Raw genomic sequence first — 17,860 nt, 5'->3', positions numbered from 1 at the left:
CATGCAAACACAAGTGCTAGGTGCCTAACTGAAGCCTGCTTCTTCATTGTGAGAAAAGGATGGTGCTGTTCCAAGGAGTAATTCAGCACGTACTGGCCTGGAGCACCTCTGCTGTGAAGAAAGGTTGAGGGAACTGGGCTTGTTTAGCTTGGAGAAGACAAGGCTCTGGGGAGACCTCGTTGTGGCCTTCCAGTACCTGAAGGGAGCGTATAAACAGGAGGGGGAATGGCTGCTTACAAGGGTGGATAGCAATAGGACAAGGGGGGATGGTTTTAAACTGAGACAGGGGAGGTTTAGGTTGGATGTTAGGAGGAAGTTTTTCACTCAGAGGGTGGTGACGCCCTGGAACAGGCTGCCCAAGGAGGCTGTGGATGCCCCATCCCTGGAGGCATTCAAGCCCAGGCTGGATGTGGCTCTGGGCAGCCTGGTCTGCTGGTTGGCAACCCTGCACATAGCAGGGGGTTGAAACAAGATGATCATTGTTGTCCTTTTCAACCCAGGCCATTCCATGATTCTGTGATTCAATTTGACATACATAAGTTGCTAGGATCTAAGTGCAGAGTGATGAGATCAATAAGAGCAGAGGTTTGAGTTGGAGGCCTAGCATGGCCAAAGAGTTTCAGAGTAACTGTCTTTGGACAGTTCTTTTTTTCATGAGTTGGGAAGGTGGGATTTAGGAAAGGTGTAAGATCCCAGCCCGATCCCAAAAGTACCTATTGTTGAAACCTTTTGGGGAAAGAAGATGAGGGACAGTGGGACATTCTATTTGAAGTTCTGGTGGAGGTTACTCTCTATGCATTGTCCTTGAAGAGCTTCTTAAGACCTGTAGGTTTTCACTGCAGAAATAATCGTTTTAATCTTTTCTCACTCATAAAATACTCTAAAACTCTCATAACTCTGGAGTTAAAAAAGAAAAAATTCCCCCAAACAAACCAACAAAAAAACAACCAAAGCCGTTTGGGTAAGGATCATCCTCTATCAACCTTTCAGAGTCCCCAGCATTTGATTTGTTTCCCTTTCAGTCAAAATTGAGGTTTGCAGTGTGGCTCATTCCCCAGGTGCCCATCAGCTTCTGTGTTAAATTGAGTCTTGCTTTTTGCCTCCCCTGGAACAACCAGGTGATGCAGGGCTCTGCTGCACACATCCAGCAGCTGGTGCGGAGGGAGGAGGAGGGGAGAGAGCACAGTGGGACTGCACCCTTCTTTTGGGTGGTGGTGAGAGGGAAGCTGTGTGGGACATGGGGCTGTGCCCACCAGGTGCTTCTCTCCCTGCTGCTAGGGAAGAATAAACGCCAACCCCATTTGGTGCTGTTAAGAGGTAGCGCCGGGAGAATGAGCATCAGGCTGGATTCAGCTGCTGTTGGCACAGAGCTTGTTTATCCTGTTTGCTCTATCTCTCAGAACATCATTCACTGCGTCCCCAGACACATGCTCTTAGGATAATTTCTGTAATTCTATTAGCTTTGAGGAAATAGGCTTTACTGTCCATTTGATTTTATTTCTTTTTTTTTTCTTTTTTTCTTTTTTTTTTTTTTTGAGAGAGAGAGAGAGAGAGTAAACACAGGCATTTGGTCTTGTAGCTTAACCCTTTATGGATACGTTTCCTTGTCTTCCTTCTCATTTTGCCTTCATGCTTTCCATGAATGAGCAGCATTACAACTGGGATTTTTGTTTGTTTCTTTTTAGTCCCAGCTAGAAATGAGCTAAAGCATCAAAGGCCAAATATTCCCCAAAATTCAGTGTCTAAACCAGAAGAGTTTGGAAATGGCTGATCTCTAGAAGCAGTGAAGAGCCATTGTAGCCAGAAATACAGATATTTTGTTTATTTGCCAAATTGCTGAAATGTCCAGCTGTGTTTGAATGCACAGATATTTTGTCTCTAACATCACATGATGGAGCTCCTGGTAAATCAGCTCAGGTTTGTAGCAGGATTATTTTCTATGTCTGGGGAGAGTGATACGATAAGAACACGTCACCATGACTGCATTGCAGAACTACATAGAAGAAGGATTCTTATAGGCAAGGGAAAGTTCATCCACCTAAGAATATCTGCATTTTATCCACGTTGCCTTTGCTTTTTAAAAACCCCATGTCATGTCATGTCCCTACTTTGTGTGTTTCTCTGATAAGATTTGTTAAGATCAAATCATGACCAACTCATGTGATGAGAAAAAGATTATTCTCCCACTCTACTCTGCAGTATTGGTGCTTCTGCTATTAAAAGCTGTCTGTGCTGGTCTTCATTTGTTTTCGCTGTGGGAGTGCAGAGACAATCCCAGATACAGATGGCACACGTGTGGTGGTGCTGGCAGTGCTCCACATTCTGAGGGCACGCAGGATGTTGTGTTCAAGGCTTTTGTAATGGAAGGGAATGGAGATGGTGTCACCAGAGCCTTTTCCTCACTAGAAGGGAAGCAAAGGTTGGTTGAGTGCTTTCACTGAAACAGTTTAGCAGAATGACCATGTTCTTTTTTTTTTTTAATGGAAAACATTGCTGTAAAAACCTTGTTTGATGAACTCGAACCTTGTATTTGTGTTGGTCTGTAGTCTGACATTTTTAGTGCTTCCATTTCTCTGGAAGATTTATATTTTTGAAATTTTGTCAAGAAATCAAAATGGAAAACCCTGTGATTGTCTGACAAGATAAGCTGGGATGGCTTTACATAGGTGGAGCTGCTGAGAGGCAAATGTAGCATTTCTGAGTTCCAAACTGCGATTTTATGAGGATAAAATTCTTCAAAACTTTTACGACTTGGGTGAAATTTTCCATTCTGAAGTTTTCTGTAGATCAAAGTACTTCTGACAAGTTTACAAAAATACAATCATTTCTCCGAAGCACAACAGGGAAAAGTATATTGCCTTACTCATGATTGAAGAGGTGTCAGGTGGCTCTGGTATAAGGAAAGCACCAGAGCTCACCATATCCTGAATGAGGAGCCCTAGCTCCTAAGGGATGCTCCTGGGGGCAGGGCTGTGCCTTTTGAGAGCCCTTTCTGTGTTTGTCAGGTCAGAGGCCTCCATTTGCTTGAGCTCTGTGGTGGCTGCCTGCTGAGATGCCAAATCATTTCTGAAACTTTTGTCTTTGCAAGAGAGAATTTGTCTGAAGGAGCAGTTATGGAGCCAGTTGTCAGTTGTGGCTACTTGTGAAGAGTAAGACTGACCGTGAGGCAGAAATTCTGGGGGCCTCAATTCAATTCCATTCAGGCAGCATCAAATGGAGAAGTGGAAAAGATGGGACTGGGGAGAGGGGTAATGACTGGTAGGAGACTGATGGCTGAGGGTGCAACAGAGACAGAAGTGCTGTTGTGGGGAGAGGAGCACAGAAAAGGCTCTGTGCTTCAGGCAGGCCCAGCAGCAGTTTGCTGGGTGGACTGCAGTGTTTGAGGCTGACTCACTGATTCCACCTTTACACTGCACAGCACCGGCAGCTGCTCTGGCTTCCCTCTGGCTTCTCTGTAAGCAGAAAGGAACTACCTAGCAGCTGGGGCATTGTGTGCACATGTGCTTATGATATCCTATGCCATGGCAGCTGCTTGCAGATAACCTAACACAGAGGAGTCTCCTGAGATGGGCAAAGTGCTCCTCCATTCCCTTGGGTTGCCTCTCATCTCACAGCCGGTTTCTGTTGCTGCAGCAAAACAGCTGTGCTATTTAGGTTTAAGATTAGACATTTGAGGTGAGAGAAGCAGATTTAACCCTTTTGACTCCACACCTTCATCCAGGCCCCATGGGGTATGTCCAGAGCAGTTAATGTCTGGGAGAGGACAAGAGCATTGCCACCCTTAGGGAGAGGTGGGGAGGGAACGCATAGATCAGCAAAGGTCCTGGAATTTCTGTGAGCAATTAGGAAAGTTTCTGTGGCATGTGTATATCTGTGTCATTATGTGTAGCAGTAATCAAGGTAGGGACATCACTAAGTTCTAATGAAAGCAGATCAGGCTAGAGGTGTCTCCAGAAGCAGCCTGCTGAAGAAGACCGCTTTAAGTGTCTGCTAATCCTCCCCCAGAACAGGTGAGCCAGATCCCCTGCACAAGTAGTGAACTTCAAATTTGTACACTAGTCATTAGTTGTACCTGTCAGTGCTTGTAACTTAGGTGTGTGTCCTGATAACACCTGTAGGAGAAGCTGAGGTTGGTTTAGCTTGAAGAATATCAAGACTGTGCTTCTCTTTGTGGAGGTTAAGAGGTAGGCTGAAACAGTGTTTGGTGGGATTGTCCTGTGGCAGGATGCTCAGGCCCTCATCCGTTCTTTGTCAAGACTACCCGTGTTGTGTACTTTTATAGCAGATACATGTTTGTTTAGGATGGTATTTAAACCTGCTTTAACATCTCCTCAGCAAAACATGCAGGTTTGTTCTCAGGTGTCTTAGCCACCTTTCACAGCTGGTTTGTCCCCAGGATGCTTTCTTCTACTTTTAGCCTTAGATTCATGAAGGTGTATGTGAATGCCACTTATATGAGCTGTTAAAAGTTGTAGGAACATTTCAGGACTATATATAAAGGAGAATTTTTGCATTTTATTTACATTTTGTCACTGAACAGAGCATATAAATGTTAATATTACATATTAATTTGGCCCCTGTTGATTAACCTACTAGCAGGGACAGCACAATGAGAAACCAGAAATATGGCTCTGTTTCTCAGTTCAGTCTTAAATATCACAATCAACACAGCTAAACAATGATCCCACCCACCAACCTCTGTATAAATCAGACACAAATCATTTTGATGCATTTGAGGAAATAAATGCCTTCTTTGTAGTAAGGAAACTGCAGTGTTCTAAGGAAAGAAAATGGCTTTCCTGAGGCAATGTATATAAAATACCCTTTTAATAAATAATCCTTGTGAGCCAAGCTGGCATATTATACAGGAAATGTCTTTCTTTAATATTCTGGCTTCAGAGAGTTGAAAAAAGAGCCATGAGATCACCAGAAGTACTGAACTCATTGGGAAAAATGATTCTTTTTTTTTTTTTTTTAATATATTTTTTCCTATCAAAATAATGTTGCTGCTTTCCACGTCCCTACCATAAATCCGATGGGAGAGCAACTCTTCTGACATCTCTCTGGATTTAGCAGAGGGAAGCTGAGAGCATGATGAGACCCAGCATCTGTGTGGGCATTGACAGTTTGAGATAAGAGCTAAGGGTTCGTGGCAGCAATGTGGTTTTGAAAGAGCGGCTGCAGAAATAATCCAACAGTCCCCAGAACACAAACAAGGACAAATATCCAGAGAAACAGCCTGTCCACTACCATGGCAACATACTTCCAGTCTTCAATGACCTGGAAAAAAAAGCCAGTTAAAGATATTAGCAATTTGTCATGTTATTTTGCTCTTCCTCTTGCTGATGCAGTCTTTGTTTATGAAAGTAAAAGGAAACAAACCTCAAGGTCTAGGGAACAAAATTACTTTAGACTTGGGAAGGAATTTTTCTCCTGCTACCATTCCCAGCAGTGGAGAAAAATATACTGTAAATATTTCTTAGCTGCCTTTGATGTGTGAGGTGCAGGGCATGGCTGCCTGGTGTTCCGGAAGGACCTACGGTGTAATCCAATTAAGGACTTTTTTTCTTTAATTTCAATTTGCAGATGCTATTAATCTCTTTGGACAAAGAGAGAGAGTAATTACTGCCGTTAAACAAGGTTAGCCTCTGACTTTTCTTACCAGCAGTCTTCTTAATCAAGGGATTTAATGAATATTAATACTGTTGCTTTTATTAAAATCCCCTCGGCCTTACTTGTGTTGTGTGTGAAACAGATAAAATAAGGTAGTCTTGGATTCTGTTCTCAAACTGAAGTGACTTTCTGGCTTTCATTGCAAAGGATGAATATATCAATCTTCGTTTGCATCTCAAGAATGATTATTTTTCCTCTGTCATTGATTCTCATTAAATGTGGGACATTGTCACCTCAGTGACTTCACCATTTATCTTGTCTCTTAGATTAGAACATGACAAATTTTTCCTTCAGCACACACTTCTAATTCCCACTGCTGCTAATGGAAATTTTGCACTTCTGAAATGAGGCTGTAGTAAATGCACACTAACAGTTATCAGGCCGTGATCACGAAGGAAGATAGCAGAAATTAAGGTTACGAATCCATAAAACAGTAATATATGGTATCAGAGGACCCTGTGTGAAAAGCATTCTATTCATTTTTAATGTATGAAATACCCTTGGAAGTTGCTTTTAGTCTCAGTTGGATCTTTTAAAATGCAACATATTCTTACAAGGATTTCTGAGCTATTAGAAAACTTTTTGCCTGCTCTGTGAAGTGTGCTTCTTTTCAGTCAGCTTCAATGCGGGTAGGTCGTGTTGAATGTTAGCATCTTATCTTCATTTATATTGACAGTAATTTCAGTTAATAGAAAACATGAACTACTCAGCAGCATGTTCCTCAAGGGACTTCTGCAGTATCAGAAGCCAGGCTTCATTTAGTCTGCTTGGCAGGAATGAAGAACTTACAGTCCTACTGGGATCCAGGACTGAGCAGGATGACAGAGGGGATGCTTGGCAATTTTCCTTAACTGTGATCTAAACAAAACTCTGAACCACCTGAGTATTTCTGAGCATTATCTGTGGTGTGTTTGCACCAGCTGTAATGTGCTGGCTAGTAGCTCGGGAAGGACATGTGAACAGGACAGCAGCAGCACTGCTTGCTTCTGTCCTGAATCCTGTCCTTCTCATAGCCAATAACAAGTGTGATTTAACTCAAATGGAAGAAGTATCAGTTCTGCTGGCATTGGAATTTTGATTCTACCCATCATGTTTGCTGTAGCAGAGCAACTTAAATAGCAGCTCATCTCGCTGAATTAGAGACAGAGATCTTCAGGTGTTCACAGAGGTTGAGCTGCAGGTACACTGGTTAACATGAGCTGATGTGTTACAGTCTGTCTGAATATGATGGGGAAAAATATTTTCAGATAGAGTTCTCTCTGACCTGGCAATCAGCATTACTGTTTTCCCTGCCAAACACTACTTGAAGGTGACAAGACAGCTTTTTCAAGGGTGTTTCCTGACTTGCTGATCAGCGTTCTCTTTTTGTGTGGTCATAGTGATTTACCAAATTAATATTCATTAAGTTTTTTTTTAACCCTTCGCTAGAATATCTTTAAAGCCTTCAAGGTAACAAATCTCCTTCCTGAAAGAAAGCATGCTACAGAGGAGGACAAGAGAAGTTTGGAGATTTACTTACACTCTGGTCGTTGTCATCACTTTTCATGTGCTCTGCTATAAAGCTGACTCCATCAATTGCTTCTTGGACTTCAGGAGAAAATTTTGTGCCTGTTCTTAACCTAAAATCTCGATGGCTGCTGACATTGTCAAGAGTGTCAGTGATTTTCATGTCGTACTTCTTTGCAGAGGCTGTGTTCACAAAGTAAGTAGAGTTCTTGTAGAAGTCAGCTTGGTCCATGCAAAGATTCTCTGCTCTTGTCTTCTTGCAGTTGCATGGCTTTTGCCGTGGAGAATTATTTTCTGGACGCTTCATGAACAGATAGGCTGGGAGTCTTTCAAGGAAAACCAGCTTTACCCACGGAGGCATGGTGTGAGTACTTGGAGATCTGTGGTGGACATTGAGTACGCAGACACTAGTAACTATCGAGAAGGTCACCAGTACCATTGTAAACATGAGATACTTCCCAATCAGTGGAACATCTAGAGATGTTGGAGGAACAATTTTGGAGATCAGCAATAAGAACACGGTCAAAGCAAGCAACACAGATATGCATAAGGTCATTTTTTCGCCACAGTCTGAAGGCAAGTAGAACACCAGGATGGCTAAGGATGTAATTAGCACACAAGGAATTATAAGATTGATGGTATAAAAAAGAGGTTTCCTTTTAATAATGAAGTCATATGTCACATCAACATAATTGGGATCCAAAGGATTTACAGTTCTTCTTCCTGGGAGTGCTACAATGTCCCATTCTCCACTTGGTGTAAAGTCATCCATGCTTGCCATGGAAGTTTTCAGTACCATATCAATTTCTGTATGATCATACGTCCAAGACCGGAACTTTAAGGTGCAGTTTTGTTGATCAAATGGGAAATGCTTAACCTCAATCTTGCAGGCACTCTTGTAAATTGCTGGAGGCAACCAGCGAATGCTTCCATTATTCTGTACAATTGCATTTGTGTATAGTGAAACTTCATATGTACCATCCGCACTAGTGAAAGAAACAGGGCAGAAACAGGAGAGAAGACCAGCAAACATTAAGAGGAAAAGTTCAAGACAGAAAAACTTCACCATTCTTTGTCTTGTGGGCCTCAGCTGCTAGAGTTGAAGGTTGGTAAGATTTCAGTATTGAATTCTACATTGTAGGCAGCTATATAATTTGACAGGGAGATTAATGTATGCATTTCTCCCAGGCAGAGAACTGATATTTTGTCCAGTAGTTACAGTAAACAATTTTTATAAAATGATGATTAAATTAAAAAATGCGCACATTTTATCCAAAGAACTCGAAGTATGTTTAAATATTTCTTAAAGTAATTAAGGCTTATAGCATCTTTGAAAGCTGGGTAAAAACGGGATCGTTCAGCATGAAAATGGAGGTACCTTTGATTAGGAACACAGCCACAGCCAGGAGCACACAGCAACACTCCCAAATGACTTAGACAAGGAAATAGGGATGAGCAGTGTTAGCTGGAAATGCAGGGAGGGTGCAGGCAGAGAAAATGTAATTATGTGGTTTATAATTTATCACATCATTCCAGTTAATGTTTGCGTGTTACAAAACCAGGACGGACAAGCCACGGAGTTCTTAATGCCCACAAATGATCTTGGCTTTGTATCTCCTCTGAATGCTGCACTTCCCCAGGAGAGTCTCGTGTGTTATGATGGGTCTTTTAGTTCAGGGAGAAGATCACTGTCAGTCAGCATTCAGAGTGGTTTCCTGTCCAGTATTTCTGGGCAATTAACGTGGGGTTTTTTAACCTGCAAAGTGTCCCGAGGCAGTAATTCAAAGTGGTCAGTTGCTGAGAAATATTCTTGAAATCTAATGTTTCTAAGCATGTTCAATGCATTTTTCCAGATGTGCTATGCAACAAACTCAACCAGTCTTACTACCAAAGGAAATTGTTACAGCAGGGAGGAGCAGCTGTCAGTGACTCTTTCTTGACCACTGAGGAAACACAACTGCTTTTATTGACACTGGGTTAGCACTGTTAGACTGCAAAAATGAGTCTAGACTAGATACATCCCATCTCTTTTCGATAAACAAATACAGTTGTAAAGAAATGTGTGTAACCTAGAGATAATACGTAAATAAATGTATATAATGTAGAGACAACACGTTGAGTGTAAAAAATAAAAGAGAAAAATCAAAGCATAAACCAGTGAATATCAACTGACTGTGATTAACAAGTACCCTTTTACTGCAATGGGACATTTGCTCCTTAAAAGTTAATTAAAAATGTCATTAAAATAGAGCTGTTTTGGTGCTAAGGCTGATTTTTCCAAGCAAGGAATTTATACAAGCATCCAAAGCTTGGCACCTGTGTTGCTGCTCTCCAGATCAGTTACGTTTGGCTGTGCAAAGGCTTCCTGCTGCTGGTGGGAGCCTCGTAGCTGGTTCAGTAGGCAGTGGACCAACCAGATGCTGAAGCAAATGGCAACAGTGCTAGGAGTCTTTAGTTTTCTGCCATTCTGTGTTTTTTTTGTTGTTGTTTGTTTTGGTATTATTTGTTTGCTTTTAGTAAATAAATGATATCTCTCTGGCATACTCTGTCTCCCTGAATTAGTTAATAGCTTAGCCATATGACATAGTGGGTAGACTTCTGGGCTGCCCTTGGCTTTGAGGCTGATGCCTATGAAACATTGCTTCTGCAGGAGAAAGTTGTAGAAAGGAGCTGGTCCTTTATCTAAGGGTTTAATTTGAATCTTTGTTCTGCTGTAAAAGGTTTGATATGGGGATGCTTTAGCTTGTTTCCATGCGTTTAGGATGCTTTCAAAAAGTTCCTTGCCCCTGCAATCCATTAAGCATTACCATTTGGGGAATAAGGGAGAAAGAAGCCAGAGGGCAGTGTCACAATTTAGCAGAACAAGATTTGACCAGGCAGAATACATCCTAATCCACTGGCTGAATTATTCTGTGACTAACGCAGTAGTTTTTAGTATTTAAATATTTCTCTAAGCCCATCTCCAGCAGTAGGATTCCAGGGACTTAATTCAGATATATATAAACTTCCTACGTTTCCCATCTGTACATGTTAGTAAACCATTATGTATTCTTGAATTCACTGGTTTTCAAAGTATCATGAAATTGCATTATACATTTCAGTTACTGTGTGTTTTTGCTTGTTGTTTGTTTTTCTTAAAGACTTGATATCATTTACTTCAGGGATCTGCTAGAGACTTAAACCAAACAGACATAAAAATTGACAGTTATTTGTTTGTGGAAAGCCAGTATTGGACTATTCTGCTACCAAGCTTTTCTTTTTCTTAGTGCTGTGAAGCAACAGGGTCAAATGTTGACAGATTCATGATATGAATCGATTTTTGAATCGATTTTTGAATGCTTTATGAAAATAGAACATAATCTGGTTTTGAAAATGAATGTTAACTGGCAGAATTCTGATGCCTGTGACTTTGTAATAGGTTTATGTCCTGGAGTCTGTGTTAAAGGACAGAAGAAGTAGTAGAGGCAAAAATGCAGCTGAGTGCCTAAGGTATTGGATAGAAATGTCTTTTTGGAAATGTGGTCGGTGTGCAGCTGTGCTTGTACCTATAGCTCATGCTTGACATATAATCTAATCTGATAAAGACTTGTGTCTCAGCTGTAAGCTGAGATGTTCTGGTGTTGTAACAACCCGTGCTGCAGACATGGCCCAGGTCTGCTGGAATGTCTAAGACTTTGTTTTGCTGAAATCTTTAAGGCCAATACCTCTGTCAGATATACTTGATACCAGCTATAATTTAGCTTTGGAATTTTATAGGACCTATTTCATTGGTTCCGATGCTTTTTTTCTTGATACACGATTATGATTTTGTTTGCTGTCTGCATAAACTATGGATGTTTTACTTACTTATTGTAAAGCACAATGTCTGGCAGCCAGATATGTTTTGCAGGTATTCTCAGCATATTTATTCCTTCGTAGTCAGAAGGCTTCCAAGCCAAACGATAATCAATCCACTCCTAAGAGAGGAATTGTACAGTTGTGATGCGAGTATCCAGACCAGACAAACAAAACAATCACTATGATGGAGAGAAAGCAGTTGCGTTTGTGGATTGCAAGAGCATGCTTCCGTGGGTTTTCTTACCTGGTTTAACCAGACATTTGTAGTCATGATCTGCTCTCGTTCATTCTGCAGGGAAAGACAATGAGAAAAGTTGTTCAGTATTATTGCAGCAGTATACTGCCAATATATAGTCACTCTCCATGTATATGGCTCCAAGTGGCTTTTGACAAAAACAGTTGTGACTGGTATGAATGTTGTTACTTGGGAACAATTTCTCCCCACAAGCTGATTCTTTTTTTTTTTTTTTCCTGAGGATTTGATTTGAAACAGAAGGCACACTTTGGCCACCAGGAGCCCAATAATTTGTGTAAAGTTTATGTAAGGTTTGTCATGAAAGCTCTGGGCTGGCAGGCTCTGCTTCATGGAACTGGTAGAAGTTTATCTGCAGCAGATCTGTGCATCTGGGGTTCTACTGAATGAACAAGATCAGAGAATTGGAGAGATTTCTATAGAGAAAGAAAATACTTTCTTGCTGCTGAAGATGCTTGATATTCTTAGAACCCATAATATCATTTATTTTGCCTTCTGCCTGAAGAGTGAAGGCACAGGGAGACAGGGACTGAACTGCATCATTCTTGATCCCTGCCCGTGCAGAGAACCAACTGTCTGTATCCTTTTTCACCCAGGGAAAGAGCAGCAGAGCTGAAAGTCCCAATTCATGAAATCATTCCCACTTATGTGCTAGGTTTTATTCACGCTGCTGTTAATGGCTAAACCTGTCTTGGCATCAACAATCCTTGGAAGGACTGTTAAACACATGTTAAGTTGGAGTAAAAATATCTTTCAGACCCTTTGAAGTCAATTTTATTGAAGGTGGGGAGTTTCTTACATGAGGATTGATTTAATGGTTTATGATTGATATTTAATGGTTGATTTAAGCTATTCCTGGCAGAACTAGCATGTCTTTCTCTTGGCAACATTTCACTGTGCTTTGCTGATATCCTGTGGGATCTTAAGCTGTCTTCTTGCTTGTTTTCATACCAGTAAACCACATTTTGCATTTTGCAATGCAAAAGATGGCTTAGTATTACATACACAGTACAGAATAGATCCTGACCTAGTGTAACTTATGTCAGCTGCACTGAGATAATAGAATGATTTTGATTTTTGATCAGTGGGATTTTATTGAAGATCTGGCTGCTATCCTTATTGCTTAGGCATAGACTGATCTTCCTGTTGTAGATGGAAAACCAGTAAATTGCACGTATGGGTCTTGCCTACTAAATATTATGTAAATTATAAAATAATAGGGATAGATAACAACAGTCTGACTTTTATTTAGTATGTAGCGGATAGTAATGAATTAAAAAGGAACAGCTTAATTTGAGCTTACCACACTGATGAGCTGTGCCAGGGAAACCTGCAGTTCTATAGATACCAACTGGGATGAGTTGACAGCTGGGCGAATTAACTTGTTGTACCTGTCAGGACTCAGTAGGTGGTTCATTAGCTTTTCCTCAGCATCTGCTGCAGTGCTTCCTGTAAGACATCAGATAAGGGGTTACAGAAGGGACACCAAGGGCCAAGCTGTGGGGATCACAGAATTCCTGTGCATCACATCATTTTCATGAAATAATGAGGGCCTTTGATCTTCTAATGATTGTTGTAGGCTTGCATGAACAGAAGGAATGGTGCTTGCACCAACATCCTGCTGAAGTGGGCTGTCTGTCACAGAGCACGGATTAAAGCAGGTAAATCAGGGTGCCGTGGGTTTCTTTCTACAGTATGAGGTGAAGCTCAGATTGACAAGTACTTTTGGGAACTCAGTTGCAAAGTGGAAGCAAACCCACGCTCTTATCAGCAGAGAAAGAATGTTTCAAAGATCTCAGGGAAGGAAGTCTGGGTGTGACTTCTCTCTTCACTGTCTTAGGAGGCAGAAAAATGATTGCAGTCGCACTTAGAAACTGAAAGAGCAATCAATGTGGGTGAGCTGCAGAAGTCATAGTGATAGCATGCTATCACTAACATGCAATGATAGCCTGCAATGTTTCTGTTTCAGAATGATTTTCTATGAAAATTAGAAGTGCTTATCTAACCCCTACTTCATGTGGGGAAAAAAAAAACCTGATTTGATTTGGACTAGCAGAGATATTTCAAATTTAGTTTGGTAACTGCAAAATACAGGATCAGCAAGCTGCTGTCAAACAAGCCTGAACATTCTGCATGGAGCACAATGACTTATGGCACAACTCCAGAGGTAAATGCATCTGTTCCATGTTCTTACTTGTGCTTTTTGATGACACTTTTCAAACCTCTGTTGGCCACATAATAATAGTGATGCCTAAGGTCCTGGTGACATCCTGCTGACTGTATGGACCCCTTGCATGGGAGCAGTTCTGGGTATGTAGAGTAATTCTGTGTTGTGTGATACACTTGACAGGGACACGCGTGCTTTTGAAAACAGATTCTAGTCCAGAGAATGGATTGATTCTTCAATAGGAAAGGGTACTGAGCTACCCCAGAAAGTGCAGAAATGAGAATAGTGTCTCTGCAGCATATTTGCTTAATTGCTTTCCTGAGTGGTTCCACTCAGTAAAACACCACATACAAGTGTTTTAAATTTATTGTGCTTTTTATGCTGTAGCATATCCATGAGATCCAGAGAAAGGCAGATGTCGGAAGACCAGAATGATGTACGTAAGCAGCCAAGGTCTGTGTGCGTTTTGGTGTCTAGTTTCCATGTGAACTGGGCTCCAGGCTACTGGAGGGAGACAGATCTCTCTTGAAATTTGGTACTTCTGAATTCCACTCAGATTAATAAATACTGTAAGAACTTCTTGTTTATGATCCAGTAAGCAAGTAGAGAGACATGGAAGAGAGCTTTGTCAAACAGATCTTTCATTTTTCTACGAGCAGCTTTTTCACTCAAGCTCTGGGGAAAGGAAGAGATACTCACCAGGCTCATTTTAATTCTGTTAAAACCAGTATGTGCTATGGCACAGACATTTGTGCCACACATGCTTAACCATAACAATGTCCTTCAGAGTAGGCTTCTCAAGCACATCTCAAGCCATCTTGGAGAATACCAGTGTTGTGTTGGTTTGTTTTCTGATTCACACTTGCTTTGCACTTCTTTCCAAGTCATTATAAAAGCCCTTGTACTATGTCATATTTTAATATTATGTTCATTCTCAGTGTAAGCCCCCCTAATCAAAGGCTTATCAAGCTAGAGCTATGCTGATCCTTGCTAAGCTTCAGATTCTGTTGTTTTTTTTTTTCCTTCTGTTTTGCAATCAAGATGGAGCTAAACTTGATACTGTGTAGAAAGTGGGACTGCACCCCAAGAATGGATCATTTTGTGTTTAGAAGGATAGCTGAAAAGCCTTGTGGGAACTAGAGAGAGTCTTGGTTAGTTATTTTTATTGTTTTGTTTTCAACAAAAATCCTGTTGCTACATATGTAAGTGATATAAGCAGGCTGCTGTAGTTCAAATATAAGTAGATTGTCATTTGGTTTGTTTCATACAGTGCTGAGTGCTGCTAGCAAAGAGTGAATTCTTGTTTGAATTGTTTTCACTGTCAATAAACTGTGCAGATGAATAATTGCCACGACATATTATAAAAATGGTTTGTTAAATAATGAATCCCTTTGAGAAACTCCTCTCTGTTTTAGGGAAGGGGCTCCCACAGCGAAGGATTATTCTGTTCAAAACCGCCACCTCATCCCAGCCTTTCAATAATAATAATTAATCATCAAGAATAAATATCAAAAATTTCAATTAGATGCTTACAACCAATACCACTAGATGTCAGCAATGCACTGCTTTAAAGGTTGCTAGGTCCAATCTCCTGTAAGTAAACTATAAAAACGAATGGTTCTAAAATCATTTTTATCATCTATTTTCCATTACCAATATTACTGTAACCAGATGTCACCTAATGAAAACAAAATTACCGGTCATTCAAGTTTGTCCTTTGTGCATTTCATGATGTTCATGACTGCACTGGAATACGTATGTTTTTCCCCTCAGAGTTGGAAAAAATGCAAGTGCTCTTTTTTCTGCTCGCTAATTCTTGTTTTGTTTTGTTTTTCAAAGTAGCAGTCATCAACAGAAATGTTACGGGGAGTAAAATGATGCTTTTGGACAGATGATCTTAGCAAGAATGATGAAGCAGCCTTCATCTGGGGGTAGACTGTATTTGTGTACTGGAAGCTGTAATTGGGGAAAAGTACCGGAGTGGATCCTGAGCTAAAGAAATTGTAGCCTCACTGAACATGCTGCACATCTGTTCCGTGTCAAGGAGAGCAATTGCCTGTAGCTTGCAGTCCAGATTCTGCAGTAAGTTTGTATTCTCTGTGGGAGTTATGACCATTAAATAAATTGCTGCAGGATGCTTCTAGTTTCACAATAGAAGAAACAAAAACAGATTTGATTCTTTACCCAGTGTAATTTTTCCCATTTACATGGTCTAATTTATATATAAAAAATGAAATATCTCTTCAGGCTGTCCTTCATTGCTTATTTCAGAGTGGCATTACAAAAGTGTTAGGTGTGAATAGAACAGAATATGGAGCAATGTTGACAGATACAGGCATGTGCACAGTTATCACTGTCTAAATGGTAACATTTAAGATAAGGAATGTTTCCCCATATCGCTGACCAGACATTTTAATAACTGTTGAAATAATATTTGCTTAGAAATAATACCTTGTACAACATATTGTCTTTTTTGTTCTCTCCTCCATCACATATGATTTATGTCAACAGTGGTGACATACCAAATTCCCATCTGTAATTAGGAAATAGCAAGTGGGATGCAGCAACAAGATAACATTTATCTTCTCCGAAATCACTTAATGATGTTGTTACTTCTCAGTGGACTCGAGTAAAAAGGTTAATATAGTGTCTTACAGTAATGTGCACTAATTTGGAATGCTTATTGTTCCAATGGAAGTAGCAGTGAATTTATTTTATTGTAAAGACTATTTCAATTTTCCTACTGCAATTAATGGGAATAAAAAGGAAATGCTAATGAGTTTAAACATATGTAATCTAAGGTAGGCCCTCACTCTGCTTCCATAGCAGATGTCTACAAAAGTTGCCTTTCAGTGACTGAAGAAGGAAAAACATGTGAATAGGTAAATACGAGAAAGATGTGATTTTGTCCTAATTCAGTTTCAGTTTCGCTCCAGACACTTCAGTGGAGTCGCCCTGTGGAAGATGCTCCCGTGGTAAATGTTCTGTGCTGCTACTGAGCTGTGCGTGTTGGCTTAAACAAATGCAAGAAAAGCTGATGGGCTAAAAAAAACTGGTCTTAATAGACATTTACATTTTTTAACATGCATTTATATATTACAACTTGATTTAATCACTAGTTACATACAAATCAAACGATTAGGAAGTAAGAACTTAGCAAATATATGAACTTGGGTCAATAATTGTAGAGAAGATCTGTCTCATGGCTTATGTCTTAGTTCCATTTTTATTTTTTCACTGTCACTACTTGCTTTTCCAGACACAGATGATCGTGGAAGAATCAAAAGGAGCATTCTTTAGTGATTATCACTGTAATTTCCTACTACTCTGTCATTTTATCTCCAACTTACAGTCTGTACATATCCATAATAGTGGATTTGCTGCTACCTAATGAGCCAGAAACAACACTAAAACAATATATTTCATGCATCTTCTTAAAGTCTGCAAGCTACTGAAGTGGTAGAAACGGTTTGAGAGCTTATATCACTGTCCTACCTCCCAGCCACAAAAGCTATCACTGCTCTGCAAACTGTATCTGAAAGAAAAGATCACTTACCGTTGAAATAGAAGGAGCCCACTACAAAGAGAAAGAGAGTGTACGTATTCCTCATGGCAGTAACAGGAAGAGGTGGTTACTGCTCTTCAATTAAGACAGCTGGCAGTAGGCTCTGTTGTCAGGTTTGCACAAGCAAGAGATGTAAAAGCAATCCTGAATCTTGGAGGTATTAAATCCCTGGAAAGAGACAGACAGTAGGACCTGGCAGAAGCATTCTGCAAAGTGGAGTTTTCATAAGCATTGTGGTCCCTCCCCCTTTGCAGCTGTTTAAAGAGCTTTGTGTAGAGGAAAAGCACATAAGAAGAGAGAACATAATGTGATAATGTTGAATGAGAGGAAATGAAAGAGCAAGCTAAGGAACATGATCCGCAGAACAAAACTGCTTAATTTGTGCTACTAGATAACATTTGGAAGGCTTTCTGGTTAATAAATGCAGGAGTTGGGAACAGCAGCGTGAGAAGAGCTGGATATAACTTTGTGCTGTAGGACCTGTTAGTAAAAGTCACGTGAATAAATTACAGACCTAGCAGAGGTCATCTTCTACGTCAAGAGAAAAGCTCAATTGCCTGATTACAACACTCTAAGACCCACACGTATGATCCTATGAACTCCAAAAGGCTTTTTGGGAGCTGCAGAAGAGAGAGGGGGAATTTGTTGTCTGTAGCATTTGGCTGGATTTCATAAGAAAATAAATGCAGCCTGCTGATAAATGGCTGTAGCCATGAAGATTCTCCAAAGGAATGATAGGGAAATTCTGTGGAAGTTGTCATTTACAGCTGAGGAGTTCAGCAGAGTGTACAGTATTGGGTGCTTTGAAACTTGCCATGGAAATACACGTGGAAGGAAGGAGAAAAAAGAACTTACCTGT

At 40.5% G+C, this 17,860-nt stretch overlaps 1 protein-coding gene across 1 annotated transcript; it reads right to left on the bottom strand.

Moving 5' to 3' along the window:
* Positions 1-4,495: 4,495 nt before the first annotated feature.
* CHRNB4 (cholinergic receptor nicotinic beta 4 subunit) lies at positions 4,496-17,431 on the bottom strand. Its single transcript, XM_003209356.5, has 6 exons — positions 16,993-17,431; positions 12,573-12,718; positions 11,261-11,305; positions 11,026-11,135; positions 7,193-8,165; positions 4,496-5,280 (listed from the first exon to the last, which is right to left on the bottom strand). The coding sequence occupies exons 1-6, from the start codon at positions 17,045-17,047 to the stop codon at positions 5,140-5,142; spliced, it is 1,470 nt and encodes a 489-aa protein (XP_003209404.1). The 5' UTR covers positions 17,048-17,431; the 3' UTR covers positions 4,496-5,139.
* Positions 17,432-17,860: the final 429 nt, after the last annotated feature.

The sequence above is a fragment of the Meleagris gallopavo genome, chromosome 12, assembly GCF_905368555.1.
Source record: "Meleagris gallopavo chromosome 12, MGAL_WU_HG_1.1, whole genome shotgun sequence".
Classification (NCBI taxonomy): domain Eukaryota; kingdom Metazoa; phylum Chordata; class Aves; order Galliformes; family Phasianidae; genus Meleagris; species Meleagris gallopavo.
The sequence above is the reverse complement of the archived record's forward strand: the minus strand, read 5'-3'. Positions and strand labels throughout refer to the sequence as shown.

Excerpts from the sequence above, each read along its gene's own strand:
- CHRNB4 (XM_003209356.5), bottom strand. The coding sequence starts at position 17,047 with ATGAGGAATACGTACACTCTCTTTCTCTTTGTAGTGGGCTCCTTCTAT. Across the intron at positions 11,306-12,572 it reads TGGCACAGCTCATCAGTGTG|AATGAACGAGAGCAGATCAT; the intron begins GTAAGCTCAAAT and ends CTTTCCCTGCAG. Across the intron at positions 11,136-11,260 it reads CAAATGTCTGGTTAAACCAG|GAGTGGATTGATTATCGTTT; the intron begins GTAAGAAAACCC and ends TTCCTCTCTTAG.